The sequence below is a fragment of the Pongo abelii genome, chromosome 3 (genome assembly GCF_028885655.2).
Source record: "Pongo abelii isolate AG06213 chromosome 3, NHGRI_mPonAbe1-v2.0_pri, whole genome shotgun sequence".
NCBI classification, from domain to species: Eukaryota; Metazoa; Chordata; class Mammalia; order Primates; family Hominidae; genus Pongo; species Pongo abelii.
Genome location: NC_071988.2, coordinates 104,689,146 through 104,716,087, shown reverse-complemented (window position 1 = coordinate 104,716,087; position 26,942 = coordinate 104,689,146). Strand labels below are relative to the sequence as shown.

At 40.2% G+C, this 26,942-nt stretch overlaps 1 protein-coding gene across 8 annotated transcripts in view; it reads left to right on the top strand.

The window, feature by feature from the left end:
• The window catches only part of HELQ (helicase, POLQ like), a 48,295-nt gene extending 31,981 nt beyond the window's left edge, over window positions 1-16,314 (top strand). For 6 of the 8 annotated variants that reach the window (XM_054553491.2, XM_024246089.3, XM_002814935.4 and 3 more), the window contains 4 exons: window positions 1,864-2,037; window positions 5,363-5,476; window positions 6,779-6,913; window positions 16,121-16,314. In XM_054553491.2, coding sequence (XP_054409466.1) covers window positions 1,864-2,037; window positions 5,363-5,476; window positions 6,779-6,913; window positions 16,121-16,228 — 531 coding nt within the window. In that variant the 3' untranslated portion in view covers window positions 16,229-16,314. Of the gene's footprint in view, window positions 1-166; window positions 241-1,384; window positions 1,496-1,863; window positions 2,038-5,362; window positions 5,477-6,778; window positions 6,914-16,120 lie in introns of those variants that run through there. The other 2 variants (XR_008524217.2, XM_054553492.2) reach the window with 2 other exon arrangements.
• The last annotated feature ends 10,628 nt before the right edge of the window (window positions 16,315-26,942 follow it).

Here is a 26,942-nt window from a genome sequence, read left to right as displayed (position 1 = left end):
GTATTTTGCCATATAATAATTATATCGTTTTTCTTGGCTTAGGAAATACATTCTAAGAAAAAACCTACATTGACTCAATTTGTAGTTAGTACTGAAGATGCACTAAAATTGGGAAATTAAATAGCTTTCTTTTCCTACTTGATGTTCAGCTGTCATACTTTTTCAGCTTAATGCTCTTAAAAAAGTGATCCAGTATCAACATGCAGAATATGTAACTCATACATCCTTCAATTTGTCACCGTAAGTTCTCATTTCATTCTTTTACTATGGTGGAGGATATAATTTTATATTTTATTTTATTTTTTATTTTACAGTTTTTTTGTAAATAGAGACAGGGTTTCACCATGTTGCCCAAGCTGGTCTTGAACTCCTGAACTTAAGAGATCCTCCTACCTCAGCCTCCCAAAGTGCTGGGATTACAGGTGTGAGCTACCACTCCCAACCTCTAATTTTATTTTTTATACCTACTTTTTCTTTTTTAAGTTCATCTTTTTGCCCTCAATTTTAAGAATTAATTAGTTTCTAAGCTAGCTATGAAATCCTTTATGCACAAATATGGCCATCAGGCACCACAGGCAAAAGCAGGTACACAGAATCGAAATCATCAACTACAGGAAGCATTTTTCTATCTCTTTCAGGTGTTTTAGCTTGGACCATGTGGAAACCATAGGATCTAATATTTACTCTTAGTTTATAATATAGACAAGCTTATTAACATATTTATCTAAAGTACATTTGTCTAATTTATAATAATAATCACATACGTACACAATTTACAAATACCAAGTAACTGTAAAAGTCTCTCTCCCCAATTCCTTCCTTTCCTGTATTCATTTTCTACAACCGCCATAACAAATTACCACAAATGGGTGGCTTAAAACAACAGAAATTTATTCTCCCACAGTTCAGGAGACCAAAAGTCCAAAATCAAGGTATTAGCAATGTTGATTCCTTCAGGAGCCTCTGAGGAAAAAGCCATCCGTGCCTCTTTCCTAGCTTCTGTTGGTTACTGGCAGTCCTTGGTGTTCCTTGGCTTATAGATGCATCCCTCCAATCTCAGCCTCCATCTTCACATTGCTGCCTTCTCTGTGTCTCTCTGTGTCTTCTCCTCTTATAAGGACACTAATCATTGAATTTAGAGCCCACTGTAAATCCAGGATGATTTCACCTAGAGACCCTTAACTAATTGTATCTGCAAATATCTTGTTTCCAAGTAAGATCACATTTACAGGTACCAGGGGTTAGGATTTGTACATTTCTTTTTGTGGAGTGATGGAGAGGGGGTACAATTCCTTCCCTGTAGAAGGAAGTTTAATTTATATTGGAAATAATTTGGTTTATCTTTTAACTTTTATTTATTTTTATTTTTTTTTTTTTGAGACAGGGTCTCACTCCGTCTCCCAGGCTGAGTGCAGTGGTGCTATCTCGGCTCCCTGCAATCTCTGTCTCCTGGACTCAAGTGATCCCTCAGCCTCCCAAGTAGCCAGGACTACAGGTGCGCACCACCACACCCAGCCACGTTTTTTGTTAGTTTGTTTTTTTGTGGAGACGGAGTTTTGCCATGTTGTCCAGGCTGATCTCAAACTCTTGGGCTCTTGCAATCCATCTGCCACAGCCTCCCAAAGTACTGGGATTACAGGCATGAGCCACTCCTCCTGGCCTTATCTTTTTTTTATAGTTGGAAAAATGATAATAAATTTGAATTAATCTGAAGTACATCTGTTAGAAATTAGTTTTGTTTCTATGGAATTATTCTATCCTTGCTATTCTGTAATACAACTTCAGTTTTCCTTTTGTCCAATTTTAATAACATACATTTTTAGCAGGTCTAGTAAATGAATTTATTTGATTGTATCTTTCTAGAAGGTGGACAAGGACATTGTCAACAGGCTATATCTGTCTTTTGTTCTTTATACCTTGCTCAAAGAGACCAACATTTGGACTGTATCTGAAAAATTTAATATGCCTCGAGGATATATACAAAATCTTCTCACTGGAGCTGCCTCATTCTCATCTTGTGTATTACATTTCTGTGAGGTAATTTCATTGAATATATGATATGTACTTTGTGCATCTTCTGGTTTTAACTGTTACTAAACTAATAAGCCAGTTAGTCAGTATGTCAGCATTTTCTTGTTGACATATTCTGTTATTACGGAGCACTAAAAAACTATTTAAAATATACGTTTGTTTTTATCTGTTTATGAAACTACTATTATGTACTTACGGTAACAATACAAAAATTACTGAGTCAACTAAAAGACATAATGAAAAGTGTCTTTTTAACCCAACTCTTAAAGCCACCATTAATAGTTTCAGGTATTCAGAATTAACTGTTAAAAACAACCTATTGAAGTAGATTCCATGTGAATGTCTTTCACCTGAGTAATAAAAATGTCAGGTGTTTGATTAGTAAGTTACCTATATCCAACAGCTACCATGCGACTATTTAGTACCATATTCTCTTTTTAAAAAAATTTAATTTTGACTGGATGCCATGGCTCCCGCCTGTAATCCTAGCACTTTGGGAGGCTGAGGCAGGTGGATCACTTGAGCCCAGGAGTTTGAGACCAGCTGCTTGAGCAATGTGACAAAACCCCTCTCTACAAAAAATAACAATAATTAGCCAGCTGTGGTCCCAGCTACTTGGGTCTCACTCTGATGCCCAGGCTGGAGTGTAGTGGTGCAATCCAGGCTCACTGCAGCTTTGACCTCCGGGGCTCAGGCGATCCTTCTGCCTCAGCCTCCTGAGTAGCTGGGATCACAGACATGTGCCACGACACCTGGCTAATTTTTTTTGTTTTTTTGAGATGGAGTCTCAGGCTGGAGTGCAGTGGTGCAATCTTAGCTAACTGCAACCCCCGCCTCCCGGGTTCATGCAGTTCTCCTGCCTCAGCCTCTAGAGTAGCTGGGATTACAGTCACTCAACACCACTCCCAGTTAACTTATGTATTTTTAGTAGAGATAGGGTTTCACCATATTGGCCAGGCTGATCTCGAACTCCAGACCTCAAGTGATCCACCTGCCTGGGCTTCCCAAAGTGTTGGGATTACAGGCATAAGCCACAGTGCCCAGTCAATTTTTTAAATTTTTTTGTACAAATGAGGGGGGATCTCACCATGATGCCCAGGCTGGTCTTGAACTTCAGGCTGAAGTGATCCTCTAGGTTGGCCTTCCAAAGTGCTAGGATTACAGGCATGAGCCGCCACTCCTGGCCCCATATTCTCTTGATTGCCACTGTAATGTAGTATATTTGCTTCCAGTGTCAGGCAGCTATTTAAAGTTTTTATATCAAATGTGTGTTTTATAGAACAATTTAAGAAGGAAACCTTATATTGGCCATATGCATTTGTGATGGATTTAAGACTTTATTAAAATAAGCTTTCAGAATTCCTTTAAATAGCACAATAAAGCTTACCAGGCTTTTACATCCAGATAGTTTTTTTATGTGTTTATAATGTAAGCCATTTTTGCTGCATTTAAATTTCTTCTTATTGGGTGGCATAATAATCCTTTCTGTATTTGGTTCCAAGTCAATTTTTTAAAACTTTTTTCCCATGAATTGTTTTCTAAACTTAAAATTTACTTCATTTTCCCTTTCTTAAACCTTCATATTCTGTATATGTATACGGCAATTAATTCTATCATATGTGCTAATGAAGGTAGTAAATAATTCAAAAATACTTGGCTTTCAATTGAATGATAATTATTTTAACAAATTTAGCTTTCTAAATATCTTTTACTTGTGCTGATTTTTAAATGTTGGTTTTTACCCCCGAGCACATGCTAGTTAAACAGAAGACAAAAATTATGGGTAATAAGAAGAAGCTAGCCTTTAAAATCTATTTTCTTAAGTTTTCTATATTTGTTGTTTTGTATATTTAAAGACGTTCTCCCTAATATTTTTTCCCTTTGTTTTCATTGCGACTATGAGGACTTGAGCCTTATAGAATTGTTCAAGTAAAAAACTCTATAAAGCATCAAGAAAAACAGCAATAATTTGATGGCTAATCCTAAGAAAAATCTAGCTGACAATTTGTACTCTAATTTACTTCATTTATATATATCATAATTATATAATTACATATAATATAATATAAATATTATATAATTATATGATATATATTACATGTGTATAATTTTTCAAATTATTATCAATAGAGACAGGGATCTTGCTGTGTTGCCCAGGCTGGCCTCAGACTCCTGGACTCAAGCAGTTCTCCCACCTTGGCCTCCCAGAGTGCTGGGATTACAGGCATGAGCCACCACACCTGGTCTGCTTTCAATATTTCAAGGCAGGGGTGTTCAATCTTTTGGCTTCCCTGGGCCACATTGGAAGAAGAATCGTCTTGAGCCACACGTAAAATACACTAACGATAGCTTATGAGCTAAAAAAAAAAAAAAAAAACCTCATGATATTGTAAGAAAGTTAACAAATTTGTTTTGGGTGACATTCAAAGCCATCCTGGGCCGCATGTGGCCTGTGGGCCACAGGTTGGACAAGCTTGTTTTAAGGTATGTTTTATTTTAAAAAGTTATAAATGGTATGAAATGGTACATTAATTGTCTTAGTTAAGATGCTTTTAACTACAAGTTACAGAAAAACTCATCAAGGTTTAAACAGTAAGAAAAAATAATTATTTTATGTAACAGGCATGCCAGAACTAAGGCAGCTTCAGGGTTGATTGATTCAATAGTTAGTTCAAGGTTTTCTTCTTTTTACTCTGCCATCTTCATTACGTTGATTTCTTTCTTAGTAGTCACAAAATGGCTAGCTAATGCTGTTCCATTCATCATGTACTCTCACAGTGATATCCAAAGGCTAGAAAGGGACCTTTAAAATAAAATAAACTACTATAATAGAATATTGCAAATATCTATGACAAAATATTATCTTGAATTACCATTTACCCATCTAGCTTTAACAGTTATTGACTCATGGCTTCCAGTATTTTTATTGTTGTATTGTTGCATTGAACATCATGTTATGTTTGAATATTTCCATATTTAATATTCATCTTCCGGATAAATTCCAGGCATAGGAATTGTTTTTAGTCACTTGGGAAAGAAAAACTGTGCATTTGCTTCCAGGTATTTTGATTCAAATGACCAGAACTCTTTTTATTGACTTATTTTTCAATTTTCAATCTTTTCCTCATCCTAAAACCAGTTCCTCAGATTCCTCAGAGTCCTCCCCATGTTTCTTCACATCTGTTTTGCTTAGAATCATCTTTCATCTCTGGCTTAACTCAAGTTCCAGAACTTGTATAAGGAACATTCTCTCTGAGCCCCCTGTCACACAAACCAAACTTTGAAATAACTTACAAAATTTAAATTTTATACATTTCTTTGTGTTCTACAGGAGCTTGAGGAGTTTTGGGTTTACAGAGCCCTTTTGGTAGAACTTACCAAGAAGCTGACTTACTGTGTAAAGGCAGAATTAATCCCTCTCATGGAAGTTACTGGAGTTTTAGAGGTCAGTAGCTTGCTGGTTTCCCAACTGAAATTATGTTGAATTAATACAGAAGCCAGGTTTTATTATTTTGTGAAGTCTTAATACAGAGGAAGTGATAGCAAGAGCCTTATTGCTCATTTGTCATGGGAATCTTTTATTAAAACAAATAGCTGCTATGGCCTTCCAGAAATCCACTGTTACTAGATGGCATACCTGATGAAAAAATCTCAGTTGTGAAAAAAAAAACATAACAGGAAGGGTGGGGGTGACTGTCTCCAAGTATGTTGTGCTACCAATTGTCCTTAACACTTCTTCCTTCCTCCACTCCTTTGAAGAATTACCTTCTGTCAGTTTGGACTCAGTGCTTGTTTAAGGTAATGGTGATTCAGTGGCAGCAAGGGTCATTTGTATTTTTTCTAAGAGAGTAAGAAGAAAGGGTTCGCAACTGGTTTTCCAGCTTTCTATTTTCAGCCAACCCTCAACTTCAGTTTATTCTCTGTCATTCAGTTCTTGAGTCAGAGGAGTTCTACGTAGGACACACACACACACACACACACACACACACACACACACACAGAGACACCGTTGGTCCACACACACACACACACACACACACACACACAGACACCGTTGGTCCCCTGAGTAGATGGTGAGAACACTGAAAGATATTGGACTTGGCCGGATGAGGTGGCTCATGCTGTAATCCCAGCACTTTGGGAGGCCAAGGTGGGTGGATCACTTGAGGTCAGGAGTTCAAAACCAGCCTGGCCATCATGGTGAAACCCCATCTTTACTAAAAATACAAAAATTATCCAGGTGTGTTGTCGTGCGCCTGTAATCCCAGCTACCTGGGAGGCTGAGGCAAGAAAATTTTGTGAACGTGGGAGGAGGAGGTTGCCATGAGCCAAGATCGCACCATTGCACTCCAGCCTGGGCAACAGAGCAAGACTCTGTCTCAAAAAAAAAAAAAAAAAGAAAAGAAAAGAAAAAGAAGAAAGAAAGAAAGATACTGGACTGGAACATTTTACTTGAGGATATGAGATGATGCCACCAACCTAAGTGCCTTAATGGGTTTCTATTCTTGATTGCAGCACACATCAGTTGACTCAAGCTGCATAGAACTATAGTTACCTTGTAGTCAGTTTGGAACCACCCAAATGCATTTTTAAAAATTCCTCAGGATTCTCATGTCTTATCTCTTCATATTTACTTTATTTTATCCCAGTCTCTTACATGCAGTTTTTGTTCTTTTCAGTGAAGTGCTTAATTTTCTTTTTTCTAATCCCAAACTATTATCCTACTGATTTTTGTAACACTTTTCAGGGTCGAGCAAAACAGTTATACAGTGCAGGTTACAAAAGTCTAATGCACTTAGCTAATGCAAATCCTGAAGTGCTCGTAAGGACAATTGATCATTTATCAAGACGCCAAGCCAAGCGAATTGTTTCATCAGCAAAGGTAAGCAAACAAACCATTTTTTAACCTTAATAATCTTGCGTAGTGTTATTTCCTTGTATTGTAGACATCAGAACAAAAACATTTCACATTGCATAACTGTTTATTTCTATAGATACAAAAGTACATACTCATATTTGTGAGTAAAAATAGTGCATCTGTTGTGACACAAGCCTTGCTAAACAGAAAAAGGACCTGCTAAAAAATAAAATTTCAGTAGTGGCTCATACCTGTAATCCCAGCTCTTTGGGAGGTCAAGATGGGAGGATGGCTTGAAATCAAGAGTTTGAGACCAGCCTGGGCAACATAATGAGACTGTTTCTGCAAAAAAATTTAAAAACTAACGGTGTGGTGGTTTGTGCTGTAGTTGTAGCTACTCAGGAGACTGAGGCAAGAGGATCGCTTGAGCCCAGGAGTTCAAGGCTGCAGTGAGCTAGGATGACAGAGTGAGACCCTGTCCCCCCAAAAAAAAATGCCAGGCATGGTGCCTCATGCCTGTAATCCCAGCACTTTGGGAGATCGAGGCAGGTGGATTGCCTGAGGTCAGGAGTTCGAGACCAGCCTGGCCAACATGGTGAAACCCCATCTCTACTAAAAATACAAAAATTAGCCGGGCTTGGTGGCACACACTTGTAATCCCAGCTACTTGGGAGGCTGAGGCAGGAGAATTGCTTGATCCCAGGAGATGGAGATGGCAGTCAGCCGAGATCATACCACTGCACTCCAGCCTGGCCGACAGAGCAAGATTCTGTCTCAAAAAAAAAAATGGCTGGGTTCAGTGGCTCACACCTGTAATCCCAGCACTTTGGGAGGCCAAGGCAGGTGGATCACTTGAAGCCAGGAATTTGAGACCAGACTGGCCAACATGGTAAAAACCCTGTCTCTACTAAAAATATAAAAATTAGCCAGGCATGGTGGCCCACACCTGTAGGCCCACACCTGCAACCCAGCTACTCAGGAAGCTGAGGCATGAGAATCACTTGAACCCAGGAGGTGGAGGTTGTAGTGAGCCAAGATTACGCCACTGCACTCCAGCCTGGGTGGCAGAGTGAAAGTCTGTCTAAAAAAAAAAAAAAAGACAATTTCAAGTGTTCATTGAAGTACAAAGAACCCTGGAAGTCACTGAGCTCTGCCTCCCAAAGTTCTCTTCACAGGAATCCTTTCCTCAGCATCCCGACATCTGGTCTCTCCACCTTTGAGCACCATCACTGACAAGGAGCTTGCATCATCAAAAATTAGGTTGTTCTATTTTTGTACGCTCTTAGTGTTACAAAAATTATCCTGATATACTGAGGCTAAATTTTGCCTTCTTAAAATTTCTACCATTGCATCAGAGTACTGCCTCTGGAACTGGACTCTTTTTTTGTTTGTATGCTGTTTTTCACATATTCAAAAACAGCTCTTATTGTCCCCAAGGGTTTCTCTTTTCTGTTGTTTTTATCTGTATTAAATAATCAAGTTTTAGGCCATTCACTGTCCTAGTTACCCTTTGCTAGATGCAACCCAGTTTGTCATTGCCTTCTGCTCCCTGTGGGTAAAGCCAATCCACAGCAATTTGAATTATTTCCTTCTTGATCTCAACTATAGTTCTAAGTCTGAAATTGCTTGGCTTCTTTGAAGCTTCACTGTTTTACAATTTTCATATATAAATCAGAATCAACTTTCCATCGTTTTTTAATGGTGCTCACATTGCTTACATTACCTTAATTGTTCTTTACAACAAACCTATGAGGTGGACAAAGTCAGTGTTAACCCCAATTTATAGATGAAACCACTAAGATTGACCTTGTCCCGTTAAATTAGGAGTTCTTGGGGTTGGTAGGGATGAAGTTATAGTCATTTTCTTTGCCATAGCACCTAAAAAAAAAAAAGGTTCATTAAACTTTCACACACTTGTTTCAGCATTTACTAGTGATGTTTGCCTAACTCCATTATTTCCATGATGCTTATCATGAGGTGATTTTCTAACTTCATTATTCCTTCTGGATTTATTTACTGATGTTTTACTGTGAGGAAAAGCTTTTCCTTTGTTTATTCATTTATCAGTATGTGCTCATAGGTTCAAACATATTCAATGGGTTATAACCCATTAATAACATTACTTATTTTGGTGCTCAAATGGCCTCAGATTTGGCCAGTGGAAGCCCCTGAAAACTGGTTTGTGTGGCTTTTTGACCTGTCATCATCATTCTTGAAGTATTTTCTTACTTTCTGGCTGTGTCTGTCAGCATCTAATCATTAGGAGGCAGAAACCACACAGTAATTTGAACAGGCCTCTAAGGGGTCAATAGAACTTTAAAGAATTCAGGAAGGAATACATTTGAGAGACAGTCCACCCCCACCCCACAGCACCCCTGTAGATGGGATCCGGACTTCATTGCCACTGGATGCTGGGAAGTTTGTTGTGGTGCTACAGCCAAGGCTAATAAGCAGAAACTGCCCATGGAGTGCTGACAAAACTGCCAGGAAGCTGCCTACAATGTACTGTTGAACTTGCCCAGAAGCCAGCTCTAGGGCCCATGGAACTAGGGCACTAGCTAGGAACACCCTAGCTGATGTATGTCTATGTATTTTTCTATGCTTATGTGTAAATTACTGAAGGCCATGAGCTCATACTGATAACCCTAATTCTGATTTTTCCACGTACATACGTTACATAACAGAGTCTAACTCCAAAATTTAGTGGCTTAAAACAGCCATCTTATTTTGCTCATGTTTTTATAGATTAGGAATTCTGGAGGGGTGCAGCTGGGTGCTTCTCACTTGGATCTCAGGCAACTGTAGTCAGAAGTTGACTGGAGCTATAGTCATAAGGCCCAACCGAGCTAGATGACCCAGGTGACACTCACATGACCAACAGCTGATAATTGGAGGCAACTGGGGCTTTTCAGCTTTCAACTGGAGCAACTGCATATGGCCTTTCCATGTGGCTTCAGTCTTTATGGCATAGAAACTAGGTTTTGAGAGGGAATGTCCAGAAAATGAGCATTCTAAGATATCCAGGCAGAAAATGCAAGAAGTCTTCTGAGCCAACCTCAGAAGTTATACAGTGTCATTTCTACTGCATACTGTTGGTTACTAGAAAACCATTAAGACCTAGATTGAAAGGAAAGGGGATCAGACCACCTCTTCATGAGAAGAGTGTCAAATAATTCGCAGTCATCTTTAAAATCTGCCCTCTGGTCACAAATTGTTTCTGTTCCTCCCACATGCAAAATATATTAACCCCCAAAAGGCTTTTCCATTATAGCTTCTATTAGGAAAAACTCAAAGTCTTTTTATTGTTGTTGTTCTCCCACTCAACACTCAACAAACACAACACAGACAGAAGATTTCTGTGACCAAATGTGAGGGATTTCTCCCCAAAAAACAAGCAATCATTTCTGTAGCAGACATCAGCTGGGTGTCCTGACACTGTCTAGCTGGAGTCTGGGCTTCTAAAACTTCTTACCAATTCAAGTTGGGGTTCCCTCAACCTCTTCTCTGGGTTCCATCAGCTCACGAAACTCAGGAAAACATGCGTATAATAAAGGATATCACAAAGATACAGATGAAGAGATTCATAGGGCAAGGTATGGGGGAAGTGGCACAGAGCTTTCATGCCCTCCCTGGGCACAGCACCCTCCATGTGTTCAGCTGTCTGGAAGCTCTGTGAACCCTGTACTCTTAGACCTCTTATAGAAACTTTATTGGGTTGGCATGATTGATAATCATGTAGAAATGTGACTGGACAGAAAGGGTATGATTTATTAATAATACTAACAGACTGAGTGGGGAAACCCAGCAAGACCCATCTGTTCAGATTCTTCTGGCCTCTCTGTGCAGCATTCCTTTCTTCAGAGTATGGGGCAGGACACTCTGGGATGAGGGTCTTTTTACTTGTTTTTGGAGACAGGGTCTTGCTCTGTTGCCCAGGCTGGAGTGCAATGGCACAATCATAGATCACTGCAGCCTTCCCCTCCCAGGCTCAAGCAGTTCTCCCATCTCAGCCTCATGAGTAGCTAGGAATAGAGACAGGTGCCACGCCTGGCTAATGTTTTTAATTTTTAATAGAGACAAGGTTTTGCTATGTTGCCCAGGCTGGTCTTGAACTCCTGGCCTCAAGCAATCCTTCCATCTTGGCTTCCCAAAGTGTTGGGATTACAGCATGAGCCACTGCACCCAGCCTGGAATGAGGGTTTTAAGACCCAATGATCAGATTAGAGTTCTGCCTTAGGCAGGCGAAAGGAGGGCAGAAGAAGGTCAGAGAGAGAAATTCTGTTTTCTGAGGTCTAAAGTGCCCCATCATTGTAACAAGAGCTGTGGGAGTTATAAGCCAGGAACCGTGGATGAAGACCAATATATGTCTATCATAATATCACAGCATCAGACTCAGATCCAGTATTCTAAATCAAGTCCGGGTGTGAGTGATACACCTTCAGTACAGTTTCACAAGTTACAGTTCTTAATCTGAAGACCAGTGAACTAAAGAGACACTACATAAAACAGTGAAACCAGAAATAGGATAACCATAGTACACTCTTATTCATAAAGAAGGAAAATGGGTAGTGCATAGCAGCAGTTCTGAAATCTAGCCAGCCATATGTGGCCAGTTTGTTAATTATGTCCCAGTTCTTCTCCTGGGAATGGTTTTTCTTGGCTTTGGGTTATCTCATTTGAGCCATTCTCCCTTTTCCATAGGCAATAAACCCATGTTTGCTGCTAGGTAGCTTTCTCAGTGTGCTTCCTATATGTAGTTCAAGAATATTGAAGTTCAAGAGTTCAGGGTCAGGTGTAGTGGCTCACACCTGTAATCCCAGCACTTTGGGAGACCAGAGTGGGAGAATCACTTAAGGCCAGGAGTTTGAGGTCAGCCTGGGCAACATAGCAAGACCCTGTTCCTACAAAAGAAAATTTTTTTTTAAATTAGCCAAGCATGGTGATGTGTGCCTGTGGTCCCAGCTACTCATGAGGCTGCAATGGGAGGATCATTTGAGCCTGGGGAGATGAAGGCTGCAATCAGCTATGATCATGCTACTGCACTCCAACCTGGGCAACAAAGTGAGACCTTATCTCTATTTTATTTTTAATTTAATTAAATTAATTAATTTTATTTATTTATTTATTTATTTTGAGACAGGGTCTCACTCTGTCACCCAGGCTGGAGTGCAGTAGCATGATCTTGGCTTGCTGCAGCCTTAACCTCCCAGGCTCAAGCAATCCTCCTACTTCAGCCTCCCAAGTAACTGCAACCACAGGCAGGCACCACTATGCCTAACTAAGTAACCTTTTTAAATTTCTTTTTCACCATGCTGCCCAGGCTGGTCTCCAACTCCTGAGCTCAAGCGATCCACCCTCCTCAGCCTCCCAAAATGCTGGGATTACGAGTGAGCCACCATGCCTGGGGGAGACCTTATCTCTAAATTAAAAAAAACGAAAAGTTCAAAGGCACTTGATGTTTTGTATTGTCTGTCTCTTTTTATTCAATCTGGTATAATATCTTTTAAAACATTGCAGTTTCTTATTTGTCTATTTATAATCTCTATGTTGCTTGACTTTCTTTTTTTTTTTTTTTTTTTTTTTGAGGCAAGGTCTTCCTCTCACTCTAACTGGAATGCAGTGGCACAATCATGCCTCACTGCAACCTTAGCCTCCCAAGCTCAGGTGATCCTCCCACTTCAGCCTCCCAAGTAGCTGGGACCACAGGCATGCAGCATCCACCACACCGAGCTAATTTATGTAATTTTTTTTTTTTTTTTTTTAGAGATGGGGTTTTTCCATGTTGCCTGGTTTGGTCTCGAACTCCTGGGCTCAAGCAATCTGCCCACCTTGGCCTCCCAAAGTGCTGGGGTTACAAGTGTGAGCCACCTTGCCTATCCTAGCATGGCTTTCTTACAGTGTGGATGCTAGGGTCTGAGAGGGAGGATTCACATGACCTTGGAATGATCTCATTTCAAGACCCCAAGGCCCTTTTTAAACTGAGCCCTGTCATGTGGCATCATTTCTTCTGCATTCTATTAGTTATAAGTGAATCACAAAGGCTAGCACAGATTCAAGAGGAGAATTAGATCCCATCTCAATGAAGGTGTCAAAGAATTTCCAATCATCTTTAATTTGCCACACTAATCCCGTATAGGACTTGCTATATAGTCTTCCTCTTTTTCATATTTGTACTTCCTTTCTCCAATAATGAGAAACCTCATCCCTGTGTTTATTAATATATTTGTTTTCCTCAATCTTAGAATGCACTGAAAGTAACTGCAGAATTGTTAAATTGTACCACTCCAAAAAAAAAACAAATTCAGTATTTATTTACAGCACTTTTTGTCTTCAATCTGAGAGTATATAATTAAAATAATGTGTTAAAATGTTACTTGGTTTGGGGTTTAAAAAAAATCTACTTCAGTGTGGTTGTTATACATTCGAAACACAAATTCTACTGGTATTCCATTTTAGTTCTTCTCCTTCCCTCACAGATATTTTTTTAGGGGAAGTGGGGAGGAACTAGGTCTCTGTCACCCAGGCCAGAATGCGGTGGCACCATCATAGCTCGCTGCAGCCTTGAACTCCCAGGCTCAAGTGATCCCACCTTAGCCTCCTGAGTAGCTGGGACTATAGGTATGGGCCACCATTCCTGGCTAATTTTTTTGTTGTTGTTGTAGAGGCTTGGTCTCACTACATTGCCCAGGCTGGTCTCTAACTTCTGGCCTCAAGCAATCCTCCTGCCTCAACCTCCCAAAGTGCTGGGATTATAGGTCTGAGCCACCATGCCCAGCCTATCTCATTTTTATTCTCTTTATTGTTTTCCTGCTTTTTAAATTTTTTCAGTGGCCCTAATTAGGTTTTTTATTTAAATCTGTTTTTCTATGGACACCCAGTTATTTAGTTATAGTTATTAGTTTTTATTTCTAATATGATTTTGCCTTTTTCTTTTATTTCATTCCTGAGCTCAGTCAACTTTTGTATCATTTCTTCCAGTTTTTGTCCATGTCGGTTCTTAGTTTTTTAACTTCTTATTTAGAGAGCATTTCTACTCCTCCTCATATCTCCAGATTTTTATTTGAGAATATTTAATTTTGTTTGGAGTGTTGTATTACAGTTTTTCTGCTTCATGGTTTGCTTTCAGGGAGGGAAATTTTTATGAGCTGAAGAGTTTGGGTTCTTATTTGTTTTTCTCTTTTTTTTTTTTTTTTTTTTTTTTTGAGACAGAGTATCGCTCTCTTGCCCAGGCTGGAGGCTGGAGTGCAGTGGTGCAATCTCGGCTCACTGCAACCTCCGCCTCCCAGGTTCACGCCATTCTCTTGCCTCAGCCTCCTGAGTAGCTGGGACTACAGGCGCGCGCCACCTCGCCTGGCTAATTTTTTTTTTGTATTTTTAGTAGAGATGGGGTTTCACTGTGTTAGCCAGGATGGTCTCGATCTCCTGACCTCATGATCCACCCACCTTGGCCTCTCAAAGTGCTGGGATTACAGGCGTGAGCTACCACGCCCAGCCTTGTTTTCTTTTTATATAGTAGTTTTGTATAGATAAGAACCACTTGTGCTTCTGCATATCTTGGACAATGCAGTCATTTGGAATGGTTTATGAGATCCCAGTTCAAGAGTGTTCTCTTCTGTCAGAGTAGCAAAGTATTTTTCTTTAATGGATGACTTGGGGTGGGAGAGGAATGCAAGGAGGGTTTGTGTCCTTTGTTTTTTTGTTTGTTTGTTTGTTTGTTTGATTTCCTTTTGCCCTACAAGATTGTAAATTTTGTCCTTTTTTCCTCTTCTCCTCATGGCTGAGCTTCCAAAAGGCACCTCCCTTTTCACCCATTCTCTCCCCTAAAAGCATTGCCTTTCCAAGACTGCCTCCTAGAGTCCCACATGCATTTTAAATATCTTCCTATAAACAATGCTTTAATCAACCAACATTCTTTTTTCAGTATTTTTATATTTGGGTAGGATTTTTCTCTCTGGAGGTGATCTTATTTCATTTTAGACCCTCTATTTCCCTCTTATCTTGTTCATGTGTTTTTTTTTTTCTCAACCCCATCTGGATCTCTGCAAACACTTGGGTGGGAGCTCAAGAAACTGGTTTTGGCTGAGTGTAGTGGCTCACACTATAATCCCAGCACTTTGGGAGGCCAAGGCAGGAGGATCATTTGAGCCCAAGAGTTTGAGAACAGCCTGGACAACATAGGGAGATCCAGTCTCTACAAAAAAAGCTTTTTAAATTTTTTTTAATTAAAAAAAAAAAAAAGAGGCTGGGCGTGGTGGCTCACACCTATAATCCCAGCACTTTGGGAGGCCGAGGCAGGCAGACCATGAGGTCAAGCAGTGGAGACCATCCTGGCCAACATGGTGAAACCCCATCTCTACTAAAAATACAAAAATTAGCTGGGTGTGGTGGTGCATGCCTGTAGTCCCAGCTACTCAGAAGGCTGAGGCAGGAGAATCACTTGAACCCAGGAGGCGGAGGTTGCAGTGAGCTGAGATCACGCTCCAGCCTGGCGACAGAACAAGACTCCGTCTTAAAAAAAAAAAAAAAAAAAGGGTTGGGGGTGGGGAGTGGAATTTATTCTTCCAGAAATTGGTGGGCTTTTTTAAACAAGTAATTTGAGGTTGTTGATATTCTGTGTATTATAGTAATACTAACACAAGGGTTTTGTGTAGTTTAGTTATTATTCTTATTGATCTATGTAGCTTATTATTCGGCAAAAATTCATTGACATCTTTTTTATGCCATGTTTGGAAATACTTTTTTTGTTCATTATGTTGCTTTTGAAATTAACAGTTTTAAGTTTAAGAACTTGAATAAAACTTTTATTTGAAATACTGGTAGCTTTTTAAAAGCATACTAAATTTTGAGGAATAATAAAATGCATATATATATAAAGGATAACATTTTTCAGGAGCTAATTAAATTTTTGCAAAATTGTCTTAGATTTTATAGATTAGAAGTTAATTTTTAAGTGGCTGAGTCTTCAATAAAACAAATCTTTGGGAGAATTAAAGCTCCTTTATTTTTGGCGTACTAAAAGGCAGTGATCAGCTAAAATGGTTTTAACTGAATGCCTCATCTTCATTGACTATAATCGTTTATTCTTAAGTGGCAATTTTTCAATCTCATTATAGTTTTAATGTCTAGATTTCTGATGTGTAAGGATTCAGGTGTTCAATGGACAGTGGTAAAACTGTTGGCAATTCTCTAGCAATGCATATTTTGGCCTCACGTCTTAATTTTTTAATGTAGATGCTGTTGCATGAAAAAGCAGAGGCCCTGCAAGAAGAGGTAGAAGAGCTACTAAGATTGCCTTCTGATTTCCCTGGTGCTGTGGCTTCTTCCACTGACAAAGCATGAAGCCATCTGATGAGCATTTTCACATATGAATTATTTATTGTACATGTGTTTTATTAAAGATAACTTAAACTTTATAAATGAAAAAATACATTTCAATTATACATTAAGAACTATGAATAATGTTTGAATATACCTCTTCCCACTAACAATTCATTCTTTGGAATACTTACACATTATTTCTCTGCTAAACAGACTATAGTGTCCACCACAAAATGAAATTCAACTTCATCAACGTTGTGCTCAACCTTTGTATCCAGATCTTTCATTATTCTCTTACCCATTTCTTTCATCACATTGGACTATTTGAAATCCCCAGAATTTTCCTTAGGATTTCCAAACCCTCCATTTCCTAACTGCTTTATGTTATTTCTAATGCATGAAAATTATCTTTAAAATGCACTAATACTTCAAGGATTAACTAAAAAATGCTAAAATGCTGTCTCTTCTATGAAATTATTCCAGGTTCATCCTCACCCCTACCCCATATCTGGGTGCTCTTTCCCTCCTATAAGCATCATAGACCCCGCATTTATGCCCAGGTCTTTTTGCTGCCGCTACTTTATAATCTGGATGTCCAAGTCCTCCATGTGTGTATGCGACCAGCACCCACACACTTCACTGCACGAAGTAGGAATCTCAGTGAAGAATGAATACTACCCACAATTAACAATTGGAAGCTTTTCTTTAAGCACAATTTAAATATTGCCTCTCCCTTTTCACAATCATAGCTCAAATGTAGATGACACTAGTGCAAGAAAAAAGTGTTAACTAGCAATATTTATGAGTACTGAACTTGTTTGATTAACAATTAACCCACCTGTCTAAGAAACATCCTTTGGAAACTTTGCAAATAGATCCATAGTCTAAGTTATTTGTGCCTTAACATTTTAGGCCATTATAATCTGGTAGTCACTTACCTAGAGTACTAGGTAAATACACAGAAAATATCTATGTGCCAGGAACTCTTATAAGTGCTTTATATGAATTAACTAATTTAATTCTTATAAAATAGTACCTGTGAGACAGGTACTATTATTATCCTCATTTTACAGATGAATAAACTGACACACAGAGAAACTAAAGTAACTTTCCCAAGGTCATAAACTAGTTAGTCACAGAGCAAGGATTCAGACCCATGCAGCCCCAGTGTAACATCCACACACTTAATCATTATACAATAGTGTCTTGGTAAATTTGTCCATTTTATTCCTTCCTAAGTGTTCCTTACACCTGTCCTTGATTTTATCTTTAGCATTACATTCCATCATCCTTGCCCCACTCCCATCGCTGCATTTCCTTACATATGTCAAAGTACGGCATCCTAATGTCCTAGTAGAATTCTGGGCTTCGCCGCACATGTTCCATTTGTTGCAGCTAAAAAGATTGTGAAACAGCAGCTGGCTAGCCTGCTGGCTGTTTGGACCAGCCTCTGAGTTGCATTCACAATGGGCCGTAGTCCAGTCTTGAGGATTTTTTTTAAGTCTAGAAACCCCAGGTTTACTAGTTTGCGCAATTAAGTAAAGCTCTGATTCTTTTTTTTTTTTTTTTTTTTTTTGAGATGATAGGGTCTTGCTCTGTCACCTAGTTCGAGGCTCACTCCCGGGCTCAAGTGATTCTCCCACCTCAGCCTCCCAAGTAGCTGGAACTACAGGTGCGCGTCACTGCCCAGCTAATTTTTGTAGAGAAGGAATTTTGCCATGTTGCCCATGCTGGTCTCGAACTCCTGGGCTCAAGTGATCTGCCCGTCTTGGTCTCCCGAAGTGCTGGGATTACAGACGTGAGCCACTGTGCCAGGTCAAAGGACTGATTCTTGCTAACCAATTTGTAAAAAACTGATTTATAATCCAAGATTAATGTATTAATTTAAGATTAGAGGTGAGGGGGCAGGGAGAAGGGTACCTTTACAGTAACTTGAATACCTGTATCTGCAGTTCAGGACAATCTACACACACACACACACACACACACACCCTTCTATCAGTGTTTCTCCAGGTCAATCTCAATAAAAGATTGTATCAAGTGTAATGGTGGGTGATTAGCCCTAAAAGATATTAAAATGTAAAGAAACTGAAACAGTTTAGTTCTAGAGAAGTAGATAAGTGGGAAGGAACAAAGTGGGGAATAGAAATAGACCTAAATACGTTTAAGAATTTAATGTAATAGACTGGGCACGGTGGCTCATGCCTGTAATCCAGCAATTTGGGAGGCCGAGGTGGGAAGATTGCCTGAGTTCAGTAGTTTGAGACCAGCCTGGGCAACATGGCAAAACCCCATCTCTACTAAAAATACAAAAAATTAGCCTGGCGTGATGGCACATGCCTGTAGTCCCAGCTACTCGGGAGACTGAGGCACGAGAATCATTTGAACCCGGGAGGCAGAGGAGGCAGTGAGCCAAGATCGCACCACTGCACTCCAGCCTGGGTGACAGAACAAGACTGCATCTCAAAAAATAATAATAATAATAATAATAAACATGGTTTTTCAGTTTTTAGTAATAGAAATGCAAGCATATGTAGCTTAAGCAAAAGGGGACATTTAGTGGCCATGCTCTCAAATAGTAGGCAGCAATAGAATTGGCCTTAGGGCAGCTAGAACCAGAGAATCTTATCACCATCCATACTCACCATCTCTTCTTTGTGGGGCAGCACCAGACCTGCTTCCTTATGGCTTCAAGATGAAAGCAAAAAGAGCTCTCTGCTGCCAACTCTAGTTAGAAAAATCCCCAGGAAGGGTTCTCATTAGTCCCTTGTGGGTCCATTTCCCACCCCTATGAGCAGGATATAGGGTTTAGGTTTGGGTTTTCGTTCTTCAGAAGACAGAGAAGTGGGGATAAGCAGAGAAAACAGCTAATACAGATGACACTTCAAGTCACAGTGGAAAAGATGGATAACTCGGTGAATGGAATTGAGACAAATGGCTACCACGCCATTTAGAAAAATATTAAGCTTAGCATGGACAACATGGCAAGACCCCGTCCCTACAAAAAATTAAAAAATTAGCTAGGCTTGGTGGCGCATACTTGTGGTCCCAGCTCCTTAGGAGACTGAGGTGTGAGGATCACTTGAGCCTGGGAGTATGAGGCTACAGTGAGCTGAGATCACATGCTACTGCACTCCAGCCTGGGCAACAGAACAAGACCCTCTCTCTCTCTTTTCTCTCTCTCTCTCTCTCTCTACATATATATATATTTAGCACTCTATCTATAATATATGTTTTATATTATAAATATAAATAGAGAGCTGATTTCTAGCTATTGCTTTAAACCAAATTAAACTTTAGGCAAATCAAAGATTCAAATGTGGAATTTTTGAAGGTGTCATCTGACTACGCTGAAGCATCAAAGAATGTATCTGCAGTTCCTTCTTGTAAGGCTTCAAAACAGTAAAATGTCAGTAATTCCAGTGTGGTGTCAGGTTTTTTTTTTTCTTTTTTTTTTTTTACTATACTTTAAGTTTTAGGGTACATGTGCACAACGTGCAGGTTAGTTACATATGTATACATGTGCCATACTGGTGTGCTGCACCCATCAGCTCGTCATTTAACATTAGGTATATCTCCTAATGCTATCCCTCCCCACTCCCCCGACCCAACAACAGGCCCCAGTGTGTGATGTTCCCCTTCCTGTGTCCATGTGTTCTCATTGTTCAGTTCCCACCTATGAGTGAGAACATGCGGTGTTTGGTTTTTTGTCCTTGTGATAGTTTGCTGAGAATGATGGTTTCCAGCTTCATCCATGTCCCTACAAAGGACATGAACTCATCATTTTTTATGGCTGCGTAGTATTCCATGGTGTATATGTGCCACATTTTCTTAATCCAGTCTATCATTGTTGGACATTTGGCTTGGCTCCAAGTCTTTGCTATTGTGAATAGTGCCACAATAAACATATGTGTGCATGTGTCTTTATAGTAGCATGATTTATAATCCTTTGGGTATATACCCAGTAATGGGATTGCTGGGTCAAATGGTATTTGTAGTTCAAGATCCCTGAGGAATCGCCACACTGTCTTCCACAATGGTTGAACTAGTTTACAGTCCCACCAACGGTATAAAAGTGTTCTTATTTCTCCACATCCTCTCCAGCACCTGTTGTTTCCTGACTTTTAATGATTACCATTCTAACTGGTGTGAGATGGTATCTCATTGTGGTTTTGATTTGCATTTCTCTGATGGCCAGTGATGATGAGCATTTTTTCATGTGTCTTTTGGCTGCATAAATGTCTTCTTTTGAGAATTGTCTATTCATATCCTTCTCCCACTTTTTGATGGGGTTGTTTGTTTTTTTCTTGTAGATTTGTTTGAGTTCACTGTAGATTCTGGATATTAGCCCTTTGTCAAATGAGTAGATTGCAAAAATTTTCTCCCATTGTGTAGGTTGCCTGTTCACTCTGATGGTAGTTTCTTTTGCTGTGCAGAAGCTCTTTAGTTTAATTAGATCCCATTTGTCAATTTTGGCTTTTGTTGCCATTGCTTTTGGTGTTTTAGACATGAAGTCCTTGCCCATGCCTATGTCCTGAATGGTATTGCCTAGGTTTTCTTCTAGGGTTTTTATGGTTTTAGGTCTAACATTGAAGTCTTTAATCCATCTTGAATTAATTTTTGTATAAGGTATAAGGAAGGGATCCAGTTTCAGCTTTCTACATATAGCTAGCCAGTTTTCCCAGCACCATTTATTAAATAGGGAATTGTTTCCCCATTTCTTGTTTTTGTCAGGTTTATCAAAGATCAGATGGTTGTAGATATGCGGCATTATTTCTGAGGGCTCTGTTCTGTTCCATTGGTCTATATCTCTGTTTTGGTACCAGTACCATGCTGTTTTGGTTACTGTAGCCTTATATAGTATAGTTTGAAGTCAGGTAGCATGATGCCTCCAGCTTTGTTCTTTTGGCTTAGGATTGACTTGGCAATGTGGGCTCTTTTTTGGTTCCATATGAACTTTAAAGTAGTTTTTTCCAATTCTGTGAAGAAAGTCATTGGTAGCTTGATGGGGATGGCATTGAATCTATAAATTACCTTGGGCAGTATGGCCATTTTCACAATATTGGTTCTTCCTACCCATAAGCATGGAATGTTCTTCCATTTGTTTATATCCTCTTTTATTTCATTGAGCAGTGGTTTGTAGTTCTCCTTGAAGAGGTCCTTCACATCCCTTGTAAGTTGGATTCCTAGGTATTTTATTCTCTTTGAAGCAATTGTGAATGGGAGTTCACTTATGATTTGGCTCTCTGTTTGTCTGTTATTGGTGTATAGGAATGCTTGTGATTTTTGCACATTGATTTTGTATCCTGAGACTTTGCTGAAGTTGCCTATCAGCTTAAGGAGATTCTGGGCTGAGACGATGGGGTTTTCTAGATATACAATCATGTCATCTGCAAACAGGGACAATTTGACTTCCTCTTTTCCTAGTTGAATACCCTTTATTTCCTTCTCCTGCCTGATTGCCCTTGCCAGAACTTCTAACACTATGTTGAATAGGAGTGGTGAGAGAGGGCATCCCTGTCTTGTGCCAGTTTTCAAAGGGAATGCTTCCAGTTTTTGCCCATTCAGTATGATATTGGCTGTGGGTTTGTCATAGATAGCTCTTATTATCTTGAGATACATCCCATCAATACCTAATTTATTGAGAGTTTTTAGCATGAAGCGTTGTTGAATTTTGTCAAAGGCTTTTTCTGCATCTATTGAGATAATCATGTGGTTTTTGTCTTTGGTTCTGTTTATATGCTGGATTACGTTTATTGATTTGCATATGTTGAACCAGCCTTGCATCCCAGGGATGAAGCCCACTTGATCATGGTGGATAAGCTTCTTGATATGCTACTGGATTCGGTTTGCCAGTATTTTATTGAGGATTTTTGCATTGATGTTCATCAGGGATATTGGTCTAAAATTCTCTTTTTTTGTTGTGTCTCTGCCAGGCTTTGGTATCAGGGTGATGCTGGCCTCATAAAATGAGTTAGGGAGGATTCCCTCTTTTTCTGTTGATTGGAATAGTTTCAGAAGTAATGATACCAGCTCCTCCTTGTACCTCTGGTAGAATTTGGCTGTGAATCCATCTGGTCCTGGACCTTTTTTTTTGGTTGGTAAGCTATTAATTATTGCCTCAATTTCAGAGCCTGTTATTGGTCTATTCAGAGATTGAACTTCTTCCTAGTTTAGTCTTGGTAGGATGTATGTATTGAGTAACTTATCCATTTCTTCTAGATTTTCTAGTTTATTTCCATAGAGGTGTTTGTAGTATTCTCTGATGGTAGTTTGTGTTTCTGTGGGATCAGTGGTGATATCCCCTTTATCATTTTTTATTGCGTCTATTTGATTCTTCTCTCCTTTCTTCTTTATTAGTCTTGCTAGCGGTCTATGAATTTTTTTGATCTTTTCAAAAAACCAGCTCCTGGATTCATTGATTTTTTGAAGGGTTTTTTGTGTCTATTTCCTTCAGTTCTGCTCTGATCTTAGTTATTTCTTGCCCTCTGCTAGCTTTTGAATGTGTTTGCTCTTGCTTCTCTAGTTCTTTTAATTGTGATGTTAGGGTGTTGATTTTAGATCTTTCCTGCTCTCTCTTGTGGGCATTTAGTGCTATAAATTTCCCTCTACACACTGCTTTGAATGTGTCCCAGAGATTCTGGTATGTTGTGTCTTTGTTCTCATTGGTTTCAAAGAACATCTTTATTCCTGCCTTCATTTCATTATATACCCAGTAGTCATTCAGGAGCGGGTTGTTCAGTTTCCATGTAGTTGAGCACTTTTGAGTGAGTTTCTTAATCCTGAGTTCTAGTTTGATTGCAGTGTGGTCTGAGAGACAGTTTGTTATAAATTCTGTTCTTTTACATTTGCTGAGGAGTGCTTTACTTCCAACTAAGTGGTCAATTTTGGAATAAGTGCAGTGTGGTGCTGAGAAGAATGTATATTCTGTTGATTTGGGGTGGAGAGTTCTGTAGATGTCTATTAGGTCTGCTTGGTGCAGAGCTGAGTTCAATTCCTGGAAATCCTTGTTAACTTTCTGTCTCGTTAATCTGTCTGATGTTGACAGTGGGGTGTTAAAGTCTCCCATTATTATTGTGTGGGAGTCTAAGTCTCTTTGTAGGTCACTGAGGACTTGCTTTATGAATCTGGGTGCTCCTGTATTGGGTGCATATATATTTAGGATAGTTAGCTCTTCTTGTTGAATTGATCCCTTTACCATTACGTAATGGCCTTCTTTGTCTCTTTTGATCTTTGTTGATTTAAAGTCTGTTTTATCAGTGCCTAGGATTGCAACCCCTGCCTTTTTTTGTTTTCCATTTGCTTGGTAGATCTTCCTCCATCCCTTTATTTTGAGCCTATGTGTGTCTCTGCATGTGAGATGGGTTTCCTGAATACAGCACACTGATGGGTCTTGACTCTTTATCCAATTTGCAGGTCTGTGTCTTTTAATTGGGGCATTTAGCCCATTTACATTTAAGGTTAGTATTGTTATGTGTGAATTTGATCCTGTCATCATGATGTTAGCTGGTTATTTTGCTCGTTAGTTGATGCAGTTTCTTCCTAGCCTCGATGGTCTTTACAATTTGGCATGTTTTTGCAGTGGCTGGTACTGGTTGTTCCTTTCCATGTTTAGTGCTTCCTTCAGGAGCTCTTTTAGGGCAGGTCTAGTGGTGACAAAATCTCTCAGCATTTGCTTGTCTGTAAAGGATTTTATTTCTCCTTCACTTATGAAGCTTAGTTTGGCTGGATACGAAATTCTGGGTTGAAAATTCTTTTCTTTAGGAATGTTGAATATTGGCCCCCGCTCTCTTCTGGCTTGTAGAGTTTCTGCCAAGAGATCAGCTGTTAGTCTGATGGGCTTCCCTTTGTGGGTAACCCGACCTTTCTCTCTGACTGCCCTTAACATTTTTTCCTTCATTTCAACTTTGGTGAATCTGACAATTATGTGTCTTGGAGTTGTGTCTTGGAGCTGCTCTTCTCGAGGAGTGTCTTTGTGGTGTTGTCTGTATTACCTGAATTTGAATGTTGGCCTGCCTTGCTGGATTGGGGAAGTTCTCCTGGATAATATCCTGCAGAGTGTTTTCCAACTTGGTTCCTTTCTCCCCATCACTTTCAGGTACACCAATCAGATGTAGATTTGGTCTTTTCACATAGTCCCATATTTCTTCGAGGTTTTGTTGATTTCTTTTTGTTCTTTTTTCTCTAAACTTCTCACTTCATTTCATTCATTTCGTCTTCCATCACTGATACCCTTTCTTCCAGTTGATCAAATCGGCTACTGAGGCTTGTGCATTCGTCACATAGTTCTCGTGCCTTGGTTTTCAGCTCCCTCAAGTCCTTTAAGGAGTTCTCTGCATTGGTTATTCTAGTTAGCCATTTGTCTAATTTGTTTTCAAAGTTTTTAACTTCTTTGCCATGGGTTCAAACTTCCTCCTTTAGCTCGGAGTAGTTTGATCATCTGAAGCCTTCTTCTCTCAACTCATCAAAGTCATTCTCCGTCCAGCTTTGTTCCATTGCTGATGAGGAGCTGCGTTCCTTTGGAGGAGGAGAGGCGCTCTGATTTTTGGAGTTTCCAGTTTTTCTGCTCTGTTTTTTCCCCATCTTTGTGGTTTTATCTACCTTTGGTCTTTGATGATGGTGACGTACAGATGGGGTTTTGGTGTGGGTGTCCTTTCTGTTTGTTAGTTTTCCTTCTAAGTCAGGGCCCTCAGCTGCAGGTCTGTTGGAGTTTGCTGGAGGTCCACTCCAGACCCTGTTTGCCTGGGTATCAGCAGCGGAGGCTGCAGAACAGCAGATATTGGTGAACAGCAGATGTTGCTGCCTGATCATTCCTCTGGAAGTTTTGTCTCAGAGGAATCCGGCCATGTGAGGTGTCAGTCTGCCCCTACTGGGGGGTGCCTCCCAGTTAGGCTACTTGGGGGTCAGGGACCCACTTGAGGAGGCAGTCTGTCCATTCTCAGATATCTAGCTGCGTGCTAGGAGAACCACTACTCTCTTCAAGGCTGTCAGACAGGGGCGTTTAAGTCTGCAGCGGATTCTGCTGCCTGTTGTTTGGCTGTGCCCTGCCCCCAGAAGTGGAGTCTACAGAGGCAGGCAGGCCTCCTTGAGCTGCAGTGGGCTCCACCCAGTTCGAGCTTCCTGGTGGCTTTGTTTACCTACTTCAGCCTTGGCAATGGTGGGCACCCCTCCCCCAGCCTCGCTGCCACCTTGCAGTTTGATCTCAGACTGCTGTGCTAGCAATGAGGGACGCTTCGTTGGGGTAGGACCCTCCAAGCCAGGCACGGGATATAATCTCCTGGTGTGCTGTTTGCTAACACCATTGGAAAAGTGCAGTATTAGGGTGGGAGTGACCCAATTTTCCAGGTGCCGTCTGTCACCTCTTTCTTTGACTAAGAAAGGGAATTCCCTGACCCGTTGCGCTTCCTGGGTGAGACGATGCCTCGCCCTGCTTCAGCTCACACTTGGTGCACTGCACCCACTGTCCTGCACCCACTTTCTGACACTTCCCAGTGAGATGAGCCCGGTACCTCAGTTGGAAATGCAGAAATCACCCGTCTTCTGCATCACTCACGCTGGGAGCTGTAGACTGGAGTTGTTCCTATTCGGCCATCTTGGCTCCACCCCTATTGTTTTTCTTTTTAGATTCTTTTCAAGCTACAAGCCAGCTGGCCCATTTCTAAGATGCTTAGCTTCAAGATCTTTCTAATGTCCAAGCCTCTTCTGCTTTGCATTATAAATTTAAACAACCACCCAAAAGAGGCTTTTCTGTTGGAGCACACCCATGTTTAAGGTCAAGTATGAGCCTTTTCAAACCTAGCCACCCACTCCTCCAATCTCCATACTGGCATTTTTTCAGGAAGGACTAAGGTAAGGCCCTCCCTGACTTTATGCTTTCATTTATGAGAGTCTTTCCACACAAGCATCACTGCAGCTTTTGAACTCCATCTCATTATGACAAGAAGTAACACCAAAAATATATAACCATTGTTATACTTGGTTTTATCTAACAATTTCTAGTAATTTATAATCATGTTGACAAGTGTGCTTTTTTTTTTTTTTTTTTTTTTTTTTTTTTTTTTTTTTTTATTTGAGACAGGAGCACAGAGTTTCCCTCTTGTTGCCCAGGCTGGAGTGCAATGGCACGATCTCAGCTCACCACAAACCTCCGCCTCCCAGGTTCAAGACATTCTCCTGCCTCAGCCTCCCGAGTAGCTGGGATTAAAGGCATGCGCCACCACGCCCGGCTAATTTTGTATTTTTAGTAGAGTTGGGGTTTCTCCATGTTGGTCAGGCTGGTCTTGAACTCCCGACCTCAGGTGATCCGTCTGCCTTGGCCTTCCAAAGTGCTGGGATTACAGGCGTGAGCCACCGTGCCTGGCCTTATTTTCTTTTTTTTTGAGATGGAGTCTTGCTCTGTTGCCCAGGCTGGAGTGCAGTGGTGCAATCTTGGCTCACTGCAACCTCCATCTCCCAGGTTCAAGCAATTCTTCTGCCTCAGCCTCCCTAGTCACTGGGACTACAGGCATGTGCCACCACACCTGGCTAATTTTTGTATTTTTAGTAGAGACAGGGTTTCACCATGTTGTCTAGGCTGGTCTCTAACTCCTCACCTCAGGTGATCCACCCACTTCAGCCTCCCAAAGTGCTGGGATTACAGGCATGAGCCACTGCACCCAGCCAGAAGTGTATATTTTCTTTTGTTACACTCAATGACAATAAGGGTGACAATAAACTACCATTTATTGAAGGTTTG